At 35.5% G+C, this 15019-nt stretch overlaps 1 protein-coding gene across 2 annotated transcripts; it reads right to left on the minus strand.

Moving 5' to 3' along the window:
• Positions 1-476: 476 nt before the first annotated feature.
• On the minus strand, positions 477-14130 carry ZNF420 (zinc finger protein 420). 2 transcript variants are annotated; one of them, XM_012774805.3, is made up of 3 exons: positions 14042-14130; positions 10378-10462; positions 477-2870 (listed from the first exon to the last, which is right to left on the minus strand). In XM_012774805.3, the coding sequence occupies exon 3, from the start codon at positions 2791-2793 to the stop codon at positions 940-942; it is 1854 nt and encodes a 617-aa protein (XP_012630259.2). In that variant the 5' UTR covers positions 2794-2870; positions 10378-10462; positions 14042-14130; the 3' UTR covers positions 477-939. The 2 variants fall into 2 exon arrangements, with proteins under 2 accessions (XP_012630259.2, XP_012630262.2); XM_012774808.3 differs by lacking the exon at positions 10378-10462.
• Positions 14131-15019: the final 889 nt, after the last annotated feature.

Genomic DNA, 15019 nt, shown 5'->3' on the forward strand with positions numbered 1-15019 from the left:
GGAAGGCAGAGATAGTTTTTGAGTCCAGAATTTTGTTACTAAGGAAGGTAATAGAGATATTGCTTAAGAGAAAAGGTCTCTGACACAAACTTTCATTTTCCATTGCAAAATCGTCTGTAATGCCAGTGTTTTTGTTTCTGTTTATTTAAAAAGCAGTACATTCAAGTTTTAAAAAATTTCCCACTAGCTTTATTGGGTTTTGGATCTTGGACTTTGTCACAATCATGTTATATCCATCCCAAATTCTCTAATGGCTATGCTCAATTAATCTATTGATGAAATCCACAAGGTTTCTTTGCAGTATGAATTTGCTTTTAGCATAAGGGTTGAGATTTCAATAACAGCTTTCTTACATTCATTACAGCATACTGCACCCGCTACCCAAATCACCTGTGATAATTGTTAATCAAAGAGTTCACAATATTCTTCATACTCATAAGTGCTCTTATGCAAATCCTGTAAAATACCTCTAGTGGAAATGGTGTCTAGTATTTATGATATGTCCAAGGCACTGCTTTTAGAGCTTTTACATGTGTTAACTTACAAAACACTTCCAAGAATGAAACATAATAAAGGAATTATTCTTAGGTCCATCTTATGAATCATTAAACCAAAGAAGAAGAGAATCATGATATATATAAAAAAGAAAATCAAATGGTAGAGACAGAGAGTGTGGAAAAAGACAAATGCTATAGTTAACAGCCTTCCTATGTTTACTATATTAACAAAATTATTTTCTAATTTGGTAAAGTTTAATAGCTTTCCAATAAGGATAGGCTTTTCTAGATGGATTACATTAACATTCACTTTTCCCTGTATAAATTCTCTGATGCTGCCCTGTATAAGGGAAATGTGCTCCTATGCTCACATTTCTGTGAATTCTTTGTTGATAAGGGATGAGAGAGAATGCTCTATAGTGATGCCATAGAATCAGATCATTCATATGTAAACTTGTGAGCCATGACTAAACTCTATCCCACATTCCTTATATTCAAACGATTTCTCAGTGATATGAATTCTCTGATGTTGAGTTAGTTGTGAACCACGAGTAAAGGCCTTCCCACATTCCTTACATTGATATGGTTTTTCACCAGTATGAACTCTCTGATGTCTAGAAAGATGTGAGCTCTGAGTAAAGGCCTTCCTGCAGTGTTTGCATTCATAAGGCTTCTCACCAGTATGGATTCTTTGATGTAGAGTAAGTTGAGAACCATGACTAAATGCCTTTCCACACTCTTTGCATTCATAGGGTTTTTCTCCAGTGTGAATGCGTTGATGTTGTGTCAGTTGTGAACCACGAATAAAGGCCTTCCCACAGTCCTTACACTGAAATGGTTTCTCACCAGTATGAATTCTCTGATGCTGTATAAGTAGTAAACCACGAGCAAAGGCCTTCCCACATTCATTACATACATAAGGCTTCTCACCAGTGTGAAGTCTCTGATGTTGAGAAAGATGTGAACTCTGAGTAAAGGCCATTTTACATTCTTTACATTCATAAGGCTTCTCACCAGTATGAATTCTTTGATGTTGAGTAAGCTGCGAGCCACGAATAAAAGATTTCCCACATTCCTTACATTCATAGGGTTTCTCCCCAGTGTGAATTCTCTCATGTTGAGTAAGTTCTGAGCCACGACTAAAATTTTTTCCACATTCTTTACATTCATATGGTTTCTCACCGGTATGAATCCTCTGATGTCGAGTAAGGAGTGAGCCACGATTAAAGGCCTTTCCACATTCCTTACACTGATAGGGTTTCTCACCAGTATGAATTCTCTGATGTTGAGTAAGTTGTGAACCATGACTAAAGGTCTTTCCACATTCTTTACATTCATAAGGCTTTTCATTGGTATGAATTCTCTGGTGTTGAGTAAGTTGTGACCCACGGATAAAAGCCTTCCCACATTCTTCACATTTATAGGGTTTTTCACCAGTATGAATCCTCTGATGTTGCATAAGTAATGAGCCCCGAATAAAGGCCTTTCCGCATTCTTTACATTCATATGGTTTTTCCCCATTATGAATTTTCTGATGTTGAGAAAGCTGTGAGCCACAAATAAAAGCTTTCCCACACTCCTTACATTCATAGGGTTTCTCACCAGTATGAATTCTCTTGTGGAGAACAAGTTGTGAAAGCTGTGTAAAGACTTTTCTACATTCTTTACATTCATATAGCTTCTCACCTGTATGAAGTCTCTGGTGCAAAGTAAGCTGTGAGTTCTGAGTAAAGGCCTTTCCACATTCTTTACATTCATAAGGTTTCTCACCAGTATGGACTTTTTGATGTCGGGTTAGTTGTGAGCTACGAATAAAGGCTTTCCCACATTCTTCACATTTATATGGTTTTTCACCAGTATGAATTCTATGATGTAAAATAAGTTGTGAACTTTGAGTAAAGGCCCTTCCACATTCCTTGCATGCATAAGGTTTCTCACCAGTATGAAGTCTCTGATGAAGATTGAGTTGTGAATCACGACTAAACGCCTTCCCACATTGCTTACATTCATAGGGTTTTTCACCAGTATGAATACTCTGATGTTGAGTTAGGTGTGAGGCTCGTCTGAAGGCTTTCCCACATTCCTTACATTTATAGGGTTTCTCAGTAGAATGACATCTTGGATTTTGAGATAAATAAGTATGTTGGTTGAATATGGACATTTTGTTATATGTAATCATCCCTTGTCTTAAATATTCCTTCTGATTTTCTTGTTGCTTCTGCACCTTGCTTATAACTTCCAAATAATCTCTGAAATTGGACTCTTCAAGAAAACAGTTTTCAAGTCTTTCACTCATTTCCCACTGGGATAATTCTGTTTCATAAGGATCCTTTTTTAGCGATAAGTCCTTACTTGCACAACATAAAGGAAAGTCTGAAAAATAAGAGAATATAAAAACATTTAGGAGAAATACAACTTCTATAACAGAGACAAAAAATAGGAAAATATTACTAAGAAATAACAAGCATACATACGTGCTTAAAATATTCTTTAATATGACCTATAATAATACCTACCTTTCACATCACAACCTACTACATATATATATATATATATAATTTCCATAAACAATACCTACTATTTTCTAAATTTCTGTGTTTCTCTCACACACTCACCCACCCATGCACCTAGTCAAAACCCACTAAACTGATTTCATGGTGCAGTAATGTTCCTATTTAGAATTAAAAAATCATATATATAAAATCCACCTGAGAAGATAAGAGATTAAGAAAAAATTTTAAGTCAGTAGTTCTCAATCTTTGGTCGCAATCAAAACTCCCTGGGAGCTTTTTATAATTGTAGATGTCCAGATACTATACCAGAAACAGAAAAAATGAAACAGAAAAAGATCAAGGACATCTCTACTTTTAATATTTTTGACCAACTGGTTGAGATTCAGATTCATATCATGATTTACTATATCTGCTTAAAACTTTTTAATAGCTTCCAGATGAAACAGAGTAAAACCCAAATTCTTCCATTATTTTGACTCCCCCCACCCCTAATTGTCTGATCCCTGTCTATGTGTTTGATTTGCCCCATGAGTTTTCTTAGGTTTCTTCATTATCTGTCAAACAAGCTTCCTTTCAACTCTGAAAAAGTCATAAGACCTTTTTCAACTTAGTTATTCAGGGACTGCTCTGTATGAGAGTATGCAAACTTGCACATTCTCATTTTCAGGTCTCAATTATCAGTTCCTAAATCATAAACATACATTTCTGGTCATTTAGACCAACCTTCCTGATGATAGCAAGTATACAGATTGGACAAAATATAAAAGATACCTGACTGAAGAGATTGGAAAGTTAATACATAATTAAAGAGTTGGATGGGCTAAAATTTGAAAACCATGAAAAGTCAAAGAAATGAGTCCAACATTTGGGTCTATTTTTCCTCTTAGAGAAGTCTCATAGTTCTTTAAAGGGCAATTAAGAGGAGAAAAAAACTAAACAGTGTTTTGGCCTGTTTCACAGGTTTGGGCAACAGTGATGAGAGAACAGGGCCTACCATAAAGTCTCCATACTTTCAATTGGGAATCCTAAGGGCTACAATGAGTAATAAGGGAGAAACAGCAGGCCATCCTGGGGAGGTTCAGGCTGAAGCCTGAATCACCTTTGAATCATCTCAAATCAAAACATTTGGATTAAGGTGATTTAAAACTGTTTGTCATAGCAAACTTAAATCTTTATTAGAGATGTATAATGTCATCCAAGGCCTCAAATTATTTTGCAACTTTTCTTTGCAATATCTAGAACTCAGTAAAAACCAGGTGAATGAAGGCACAAGACAACTGAATCACAGAACATACAAAAGAAACCGACCTATAAGGATTTAAGTCATGTATCCAACATCACTACACTTACATCATTTTTAAATACCCTTGTGTCCCTTTGTAAATGTCCCTTTGTAATCAAACCTTCTTCCCACCCATAGGGGTAGATGCCTCAAAACCTAGATTTAGGGCTTCCTCAGCACTTCCTTAAAGATGGAAACAAAAGGGTAGTCATACTAAGTCCACGATCATATATACCTCTCCAAATGCCTTGCCTCTTGTATCCTGTTTCCCAGGTATTAGCCATGGTTATGTTCTTTAGCTCTCTCTTTGCTTTTCAAACAAGATACTGTTGTTTTTGTTTACTTACCCTTACTTCACAGTTACCTTTGTCTTATGTCATCTCTTATTTACTCATCTATTAAAGGCCAACTTTATATATTCATCCCAGAAGAATATCCATATCATTTCTAAGGCATTAATACAGGTATGAAATATGAAAGGTTTCTATAATCTTATAGAATGTTAGGGATGTTGGAGAAGAAAAAATTATTTAATATAAGGGAAGGGGAGCCTACAGTGATAAAGTTCTAGGAATTCTATAAAAAAGAATAGTTGGAAAGACAGATCGAGGAACAGAGATAAGTCTCATACACTGCTGGGAATACAAAAGAGTATAACCACAAAGAGTTTGATAGTTTCTTGTAAAGTTAAACATATGTTTAGCATTTGATCCAGTAGTCATATTAGTAGGTATTTATACTGATGTTCACAGAAAAATCTATATACTAAAGATTACAGCAACTTTATCCATAATTGCCACAAATGGGAAAACCAGATATCCCTCAAAAGATGACTGAATCAACAACTTTTGGTACTTCTAGACACTGGAACACTGCTTAGCAATAGAAGGAAACTACTGACTCATGCATCAATATGAATAAATCTTAAATATATTTTGTTAGGTGAAAAAACCCAGACCCCAAAGGTTACATATTTTGATTCCATTTATATGACATTCTTGAAAAAGCAAAACTATGGGGATGAAAAATACGTGATTAGTTTTCATAGCTTGGTGAGGGCAGAGGGGTTGACAACAAAAAAAGGCATGAGGGAATTTGAGGGATAAAAATATTATGATTGTGGACGGGCATGGTGGCTCACTCCTGTAATCCTAGCAGTCTGGGAGGCTGAAGAAGGAGGATCGCTCAAGGTCAGGAGTTTGAAAGCAGCCTGAACAAGACCGGACCCCACCTCTACTAAAAATAGAAAGAAATGAATTTGACAGCTAAAAATATATAGAAAAAATTAGCCCGGCATGGTGGCACATGCCTGTAGTCCTAGCTACTTGGGAGGCTGAGGCAGGAGGATTGTTTGGGCCCAGGAGTTTCAGGTTGCAGTGAGCTATGCTGATGCCACAGCACTCTAGCCCAGGCAAAAGAGTGAGACTCTGTTTCAAAAAAAAAAAAAAAAGACTGTGACAGTGGATGAATATACTTTAAATGTGAATGGTGCATCAGATTTCCTAAAGAACACCAATAAATGTTGGGTTAAATATGACAAACATCCATTGAAAAGTATAGTCAAGCTTAAAACAAAAGGAAACAAAGTCCAGAGGGACCTCTATAAAGTGAAAACCAGAAACTAAAAAGGTGAACATGCTTTGAAATTTGAGCTACTCTCGGGACATCTGTAGGCTTCAATTGCCTAAGCTTGTAACTTAATGGTCTGAGAAACTCTAAGACAAGGCCTTGTATTCACAAAAGAGCATGGTTTAGAAATAAACCTCTTAACAAAATAGGAACTATTCAAAGACTAAAGTTCAGAGAAAAGAAAAATTTTAAAAATTAGTCAAAAGATCTGAATAGACATTTCTTAAAAGAAGACATACAAATGGCCAACGGATAAATGAAAAAAATGCTCAGCATCACTAATCATCAAAACTACAACATGATATCATCATACCACAGTTAGAATGGCTATTAAAAAGACAAAAAATAACAAATGCTGGCAAGAATGTGGAGAAAGGCTAACTCATATACTGTTGGTGGGAATGTAAATTACTACAGTGATTACAGAAAGCAGTATGGAGGTTCCTCAAAAAATTAAAAATAGAACTATGATATCATCCAACAATCCAACTACTGGGCACAAATTCAAAGGAAATGAAATCAGTATGTCTAAGAGATATGTACAGTCCCATATTTATTGCCGTACTATTCACAATAGCCACAATATGGAATCAAACTAAGTGTCTAACAAGAGATAAATGAAGTTTAAAAACATGGTATATACACACAATGTAATCTTATTCAGCCATAAAAATTAACAAAATTCCGTCATTTGTGACAACATAGATGAATCCAGAGGACATTATAGTAAGTGAAATAAGCCAACAGGACAAACACCATATAATCTCATTCATATGTCAAACCTAAAAAAGGTGATCTCATATAAGTAGAGAGTAAAATAGTGGTTACCAGAGGTTGTGGTAGGGGGCCTGGGAGACACTGGTCAATGGATACAAAGTTACAATTAGATACTGTGTTTCCCCGAAAATAAGACAGGGTCTTATATTTATTTTTTCTTAAGAAGACACCCTAGGGCTTATTTTCAGGGGTTGTGTTATTTTTTTTAAGTATGGTACAACAATCTATATTTATTCAAATATAGTTGTCTTCTTCTGAACATTATCATAACTCTCCAAGCCCCGAATTCCATCCTGAATTTTTTGTGACTATTTCCTTTAGAACCGTTGGCCTCAATCTCTCATGTTGAGCAATAAAGCTCTCATGGGGCAGGTGAGAAAGGCTGCTCGTCTTCTTTACCACTCCAAGATGAAATGCATGGATTGTGCATATACACTGCATAGCCACACCCATCACTGTCTTATTTTTTGGGGTAGGGCTTATATTGTGCAAATGCTTAGAAATCCTGCTAGGGCTTATTTTATGGGTAGGTCTTATTTTTGGGGAAACATGGTAGGAATAAATTCTGTTGTTCTATTGCATAATAGGGTGACTACAGGCAATTAAAATATAATGTATACTTTAAAATAGCAAGAAGAGAGGACTTTAAATGTTCTAACCACAAAGAAATAACAAGTGTTTGAGGTGACAGATGTGTTAATTACCATGATTTGATTATTACACAACGTATATATGTATTGAAACATCACACTGTACTCTATAAATATGTACAATTATGTGTCAATTAAAAATTAACCGTTTTTTTAGAAAGTGCTTATGAGAAAAACCTATATACAACTCAATAGTAAATTAGAACTAGACCTGGCGTGGTGGCTCACGCCTGTAATCCTAGCACTCTGGGAGGCCGAGGTGGGCGGATTGCTTGAGCCCAGGAGTTCTAAACCAGCCTGAGTAAGAGCGAGACCCTGTCTCTACTATAAATAGAAAGAAACTGGCCAACTAATATATATAGAAAAAAATTAGCCGGGCATGGTGGTGCATGCCTGGAGTCCCAGCTACTCAGTCCGGAGGCTGAGACAGCAGGATCGCTTGAGCCCAGGAGTTTGAGGTTGCTGTAAGCTAGGCTGACACCATGGTACTCACTCTAGCCTGGGTAACAAAGTGAGACTCTGTCTCAAAAAAAAAAAAAAAAAAATTAGAACTAGATGAAAAAAATAATGACCTGTTAAGATAACATCTGTGTATACAGCAAAACTACATAAAAATTTTAAATTTGAGTTAAATGTTTATGTTCCTAAAAGGCAATAGATACTGGTGACTGATAGTCATTTGTACCTGTTGATCACTGTATCTATTTTATCTAATAGTCAAGGCAATAGATACCAATGACTGATGGCATTACTGGAAAGATAATCCAAACTCCTAAAGAATATATAATTCTAACCCTACATAACTGCCATTGAACATTTAAAAAGATGGAAACCTACCCTAGCCATTTTGTAAAGTTAAATTAACTCACATAAGAAAATTGGACAAAGGGACCTTAAGAAAGCTAAGCCAGGCCGGGCTCGGTGGCTCACGCCTGTAATCCTAGCACTCTGGGAGGCCCAGGCGGGTGGATTGCTCAAGGTCGGGAGTTCGAAACCAGCCTGAGCGAGACCTCGTCTCTACTAAAAATAGAAAGAAATTAATTGGCCAACTAAAAGTATATATACAAAAAATTAGCTGGGCATGGTGGTGCATGCCTGTAGTCCCAGCTACTCGGGAGGCTGAGGCAGGAGGATCGCTTGAGCCCAGGAGTTTGAGGTTGCTGTGAGCTAGGCTGACGCCACGGCACTCACTCTAGCCTGGGCAACAAAAGTGAGACTCTGTCTCAAAAAAAAAAAAAAAAAAAAAAAAGAAAGCTAAGCCAATCTCATGAACAAACATAGGAAAATTTTAAATATAAAATATTAGCAACATAGAATCTACTAGCTGTGTATTCAGTAACACATCATGATCATATAATAAGGTTTATGTCACAAATGCAGGAACAGTTCAATATCAGAAAATCTATTTTCTCACATGAAGAATTTAAACAAAATATTAATAGTATTCTTTCAAGAAATGCAATAATAATAATAATAATAAAGACCTTTTATTGAAAACTCTCTAAAATCAGAATGGCTCTTCCTTAACCTAAAATTAAGTGTATTTACCAGATGCCTATAGAAAAATATTTAATAGTTAAACATTAGAAACACTGACAATAAAGTTTCAAAAATGAAAACTGTTTTCGAATTATGCTAGACCTACTAAATATGAGGGTTTTTTTCCCCTAAAAGATCCAAACAGAAAGGAGACAATAAATTGTACATAGACAGCAAAACTGTCTACCTAGAAATACGATACCATCCACTAAAAAACCGTTAGTTCTACAGGGTTATCATCAATTTACAGAAATCAATACTTGGTCATATATATCAGTATTAACCATTTAGAAAACGTTATAAATCAATATTCCTATCCATAATATAAACAAAATTTATTAAGTACTGAGGATACTGCTTAAGAAATGTGTAAGACATTTTAAGAAAAAACAATGAAACTGTAAACAGAGATCATAAAAATAAAAACAGATTTAGCATGTTGTAAAATAGAAGGATTCAATATTGTTAAAATGTAAATTATGCAACAAATTTCCTGAAAAACACCAATAAATGTTGGATAAAATATGACAATGTCTATTTATTTATTCATTCATTCATTCATTCAGTCAGTCAGTCAGTCAGTTGGTCTCACTTTGTTGCCCAGGCTAGAGTGAGTCCCGTGGCGTCAGCCTAGATCACAGCAACCTGCGATCTGGGCTCAAGCAATCCTGCTGCCTCAGCCTCCCAAGTAGCTGAGACTACAGGCATGCGCCACCATGCCTGGGTAATTTTTTTCTATATATATTAATTGGCCAATTAATTTCTTTCTATTTATAGTAGAGACAGGATCTCACTCTTGCTGAGGCTGGTTTTGAACTCCTAACCTCAAGCAATCTGCCGGCCTCGGTCTACAATGTCTTTTTAAAAGTATACCAAGCTTAAAAGAAAGTATAGAAGATCTAGAAGTGCTAAAATGAAGTGAGAACCAGAAACTAAAGCAGTGACTATGCTCTGAAATTACAGCTACCCTCAAGATATTTGCAGACTTTAATTTCCTAGATGTTTGTATCTTAATGGTCTGAAAAATTCAAGAGACAAGGCCTTGTACCCACAGAAGAGCAGGGATTAAAACTAAGCCTCTCTATAAAATTGGAAGTATCCAAGGCCTAAAATTCAGAGAAAGGAAAAAAATATCCATCTGACCTAAAAGGAAAATAACAAGGAATGTTTCAGTCTTGGCCTGGACTCTCAATGAAAAGGAGGAAAAAAAAAAAGTAATTCATCATTACACAGGGGCTTCCATGTTTGCAAGAAACAGCTAAGTTAGACCTGTTCCCTAGAAACTTAAATTGTATGACACATAATATAACTGCAGGAAAGGCATGAAAATGTAAGATAAAAACAATGAAAAAGGGACCATTTTAGAAAGAAAAAAAAGATCTGTGAGAGAGGGAGAATATAAAAACTAGAAATGAAACAATAAAATCAATGACATTAAAATTTTCATTAAAAAATCTTAAAAGCAGCCAGGGAAAATACAGATTACTTACAAAAGGAACAACAATGAAACAGATGTCAGACTTCTCAAGAGCAATAATAGAAGCCAGAAGACAGTGGAATAATATCTTCAGAGTGCTAAGAAAAAAATAATAGTCAGTACAGGATTTTATACCCAGTTAAATCATTAGGCAAGAATGACAGTGAAACGAGGTTACTTTACAACAACAACAAAATAAAAACTTAGAGCACTTACTACCATTAAGCCTTCCCAATGTAGTTCATGATAAATAGAATGATCCCAGAAGGAATATATGATGGAAAAAGAATAGCATGTAAATAAAAGGATAATTATGTGAATAGAGTCACAAGCAAATACTGTCATTATGAAATAAAAATTATGCCCATTTTGGAGGTTAAAAAGAGAACATAACTTTAAGATACAGACAATAACAACATATTAAATTGGAGAAATTTATCAAAGTTAATACATTCTAATATCCTTTATATTATATTGGGGGAAGATAGCCATGAATTTTTGCCTTTGCTAAATTAAGTATCTGTCAAGTGACACAAGCAATAATGGTAATAATTAAAGTATCAAAGCAAGTGGAAATACCCTCAAAATATTTAAATTCACCAGTAATGGCAGAAAAGCTATTCCATTTTTTTTTTTTTTTTTTTTTTTGAGACAGAGTCTCGCTTTGTTGCCCAGGCTAGAGTGAGTGCCGTGGCGTCAGCCTAGCTCACAGCAACCTCAAACTCCTGGGCTCGAGCGATCCTTCTGCCTCAGCCTCCCGAGTAGCTGGGACTACAGGCATGTGCCACCATGCCCGGCTAATTTTTTATATATATATCAGTTGGCCAATTAATTTCTTTCTATTTATAGTAGAGACGGGGTCTCGCTCTTGCTCAGGCTGGTTTTGAACTCCTGACCTTGAGCAATCCGCCGCCTCGGCCTCCCAAGAGCTAGGATTACAGGCGTGAGCCACCGCGCCCGGCCAATTCCATTTTTTATCTACAAAATGATAATGATATGTTTAAGTGATAAAATCCAATTTCGATAAAAGTATAAAAAGAGCACAGTTACACTGCTGGTACACTTCTGATAAGAATTCTGTGACAATGAATATATTATCTGACCTAGAGATGTGAATTTCTCATCTCTCCTTAGAACTTCAACTCACTGCCCACAATGGTCACCAATTTATTTCATGGTAGATACTATCATCCTTTATAACTGTGTTTTTCAACTTGTTGGCTTTGAAATCCTAGGGGTGTGAATAGGGTATACAGTTTATTCCAAGACTTCTGAAAAGCAGAATGAAAACCAAAAATTATATGTGGATTAAATAAATGTTTTTAATATCCACTAAAATATCTTTAAATATGTGTAATTTTTCAAACATTATGATTAATAAAAATTATTAAACTTCATTTGCTTGAAGGAATTAGCTGCATATATGAGAAAAATTTAAAGATAATCTTTAAAAGTATATAAATACTCTATGGTTTTATATATTAAGACTTAGTTTTCTATGCAAACAAGAGGAAAATGGAGTTGCAATAAACAAAATAAAACAAGACTGTATCCATCTTGATTAAAGAAAGACAATTAAAAAAAGATCTAGAACATAAGAGGAAAAAGCATAAAATAGATAAGAAATAAGTCCAAGCATATTGGTAATAACAGTTAAATAGAGTGAACCTTCAAATTCAATAAAATAAATTCTCAGATAATACCATATTGCAGTGATTATCAAACATGTCTAAATGTTTGAACTTAGGGGCTTTCAAAAAAAATAATGGTACTTGCATCCCATGCTCAGAGTTTATGATTTAATTGGCCTGAGGCATGGCCTGGCCTCTGGAATTTTGTTTTTCCCTTTTTTTTTGAGACAGAGTCTCCGGTAGAGTGCAATGACATCATCGTAGCTCACTGCAACCTCAAACTCCTGGGCTGGAGTTATATTCCTGCCTTACCCTCTCCCAAGTAGCAAGGACTACAGGCATGCACCACAACACCTGGCTAATTTTTCTATTTTTAGTAGAGATGGGATCTTCCTGATGCTCAGGCTGGTCTTAAATTCCTGAGCTAAAGCAATCTTCCTGCCTCAGACTCCCAGACCAGTGCTAGGATTATAGGCCTGGGCCACTGTATCTAGTCTCTGGAATTTTTTTAAAGACCCCAGCTATTTTTTTTTTTTTTTTTTGAGACAGAGTCTCGCTTTGTTGCCTAGGCTAGAATGAGTGCCGTGGCATCAGCCTAGCTCACAGCAACCTCAAACTCCTGGGCTCAAGCAATCCTTCTGCCTCAGCCTCCCAAGTGGCTGGGACTACAGGCATGCGCCACCATGCCCGGCTAATTTTTTCTATATATATTAGTTGGCCAATTAATTTCTTTCTATTTTTAGTAGAGACGGGGTCTCGCTCTTGCTCAGGCTGGTTTCGAACTCCTGACCTCGAGCAATCCGCCCGCCTTGGCCTCCCAGAGAGCTAGGATTACAGGCGTGAGCCACCGCGCCCAGCGACCCCAGCTATTTTTAAAGTACATAGAAATTTGGAAACCATTGCCATAGTGTTTTCCGAAGTGATTATATCAATTGATACTGCCATCAGTAAGGTATACATAGACCATTTAAAAATTTAAAAAGCAGCTCTATGAGATATAATTCATACACTTAAGAGTTCAGTTATTTAAAGTGCAAAATTCAATGGCTTTTAGTATATTCACAGAGTTATGCAACAATCACTACAATCTAATTTTTTAACATTTTATCACCCCAAAAGAAATGCTGTCTGTGCCTTCCATTTCCCCATTCCCCATTCTCCCTTCCTTCAAACCCTCCCAATCTCTGGTTCTGGGTAACCAGTTACCTTTCTGTCTCTATAGATTTGCCTACTGATGACATTTCATATAAATGCAGTCACACAATATATAGCCTTTTGTGTCTGGTTTCTTTTCAATTTAAGGTTCATGTTGTAGCATGTATCAGAGCTTCATTCCTTTTTATTGCTGAGTAATATTCATTGTAAGACTATACCAAATTTTATTTATCCCTTGATCAGATGATGGACATTTGGGTTGTTAATCATTTTTTGGCTATTGTGAATAGCAAGGTATAGAGCACTTCTGCCTCTAATTACTGGGAATGCTTGGTACTGTCAGACTTCTTAAATTTTGCCAATCTATTGCATGTGAAATAATTACATTGTTGTGGTTTTAATTTGCATTTCCTTTTCATCGAAACTGCCTGTATCTTTTACTGAATTTTTCAATATTGTTATTTACCTTTTTCGTATCAATCTGTAGAAGCTTTTTAAATTCTGCATACTCATTCCATTATTGCCTATAAACAGTGCAAATATCTTTACTCAATTCATGGCTCGTCTTTTATTGTCTTTATGATGTCTTTTGATAAATAGAATAATTTTCATACAGCCAAATTTGTCAATCTTATAATGATTATTTTAAAAAAATAAAACCTTTAGAAAAAATCTATTTCATTCTCTTTCAAATCTGTTCCTTTACGAAAATCTATTGTCATGTTTGTGATTTAGTTTCTTTATTCTTCAAACATTTCACCAATAGTTTATTTCTACTTCTTATCATTGTAATAATAAAGACTTTTGCCATTTAATATGTTGCTGCTTCAGATTATCTCTCATTCATCTGTGACCTATTTCCTGTGGGTTTGATGATCTTTGTGAGCTCACCTTTTGTTGATCTTAGTTTTTGAGAATTCTAAAGGTCTCTTACTTTCCTCTGGAGAAAATTTGCATCTGCTTCAGACAGGAGTCAGAGGGCACCACCTTAGAGAATAAAATGTCAAGTCCTTTTTTTATTCTCTCATCTCTTATTATTTTAATATTCACTTTTCTCTAAACATAATGTTTTTCTATTCCTCTTACAAAGTTAATGCCCACTCCAAGGCCTTTACATGTACTACTCCATGTGCCTAGAATACTGGTATCCCAGATATTGGCCTAATTCATGCCTTTCTTTTAGTCAAATGTTTGTTCAAATATTACCTTTGTAGAGGCTTTTCTAAAATCTACATATATAAAACAGGCTACTCCCACTCCCCATTATTCTTTGCCTACCCTTCTTTAACTTTATTCATACTGCTTATCACTACCTGTTATTATTATATTTATATACATGCACATACATATACGTATATTTTTGTTTCCTTATTTTGTATTTCTCCCATAAGAATGTAAGTTTCTGTACATTAGGAATGTTATCTAAGAGATCATTATTTCTCCATTGTTTACTATAGTCCTTGGCACAGAATAGACCCTCAATAAATATATTTTGAATAAATGAACATATTTTAAAGTATGGAGACAATGATATAACTCTAAATTTATAAAAGCAGAACAGTCTGCAAAGGAATTGACTCCCAAGTTTACATAAAAGCACTGGCACTGGGGAAAAGGATAAGCCATTCCTCCTTTGTTCTTTTTCTTTTGTAATCTCACAACATTTAACGCAAAGCAAAAATACACCTCAGAGGCAGAGACAGGTCATTCTCTGTGAGTGGAGAAGATGTTCCTCCTCTGAAAGTGGGAAGAATTATAATAAAAGACCAACAGGGAAAGGAAGAAGTGGGGATTAAGTGGGATTCCTTAGGGAGATCATTGAAAAGCCCTTGCTTTTCTTCTCAAGTCATAGGTCTTTTTCCCCACACA

The sequence above is a fragment of the Microcebus murinus genome, chromosome 16, assembly GCF_040939455.1.
Source record: "Microcebus murinus isolate Inina chromosome 16, M.murinus_Inina_mat1.0, whole genome shotgun sequence".
Taxonomy (NCBI): domain Eukaryota; kingdom Metazoa; phylum Chordata; class Mammalia; order Primates; family Cheirogaleidae; genus Microcebus; species Microcebus murinus.

Bases quoted from the DNA above. Each gene is read 5' to 3' on its own strand.
- ZNF420 (XM_012774808.3), bottom strand. From the start codon at position 2,793: ATGAGTGAAAGACTTGAAAACTGTTTTCTTGAAGAGTCCAATTTCAGA.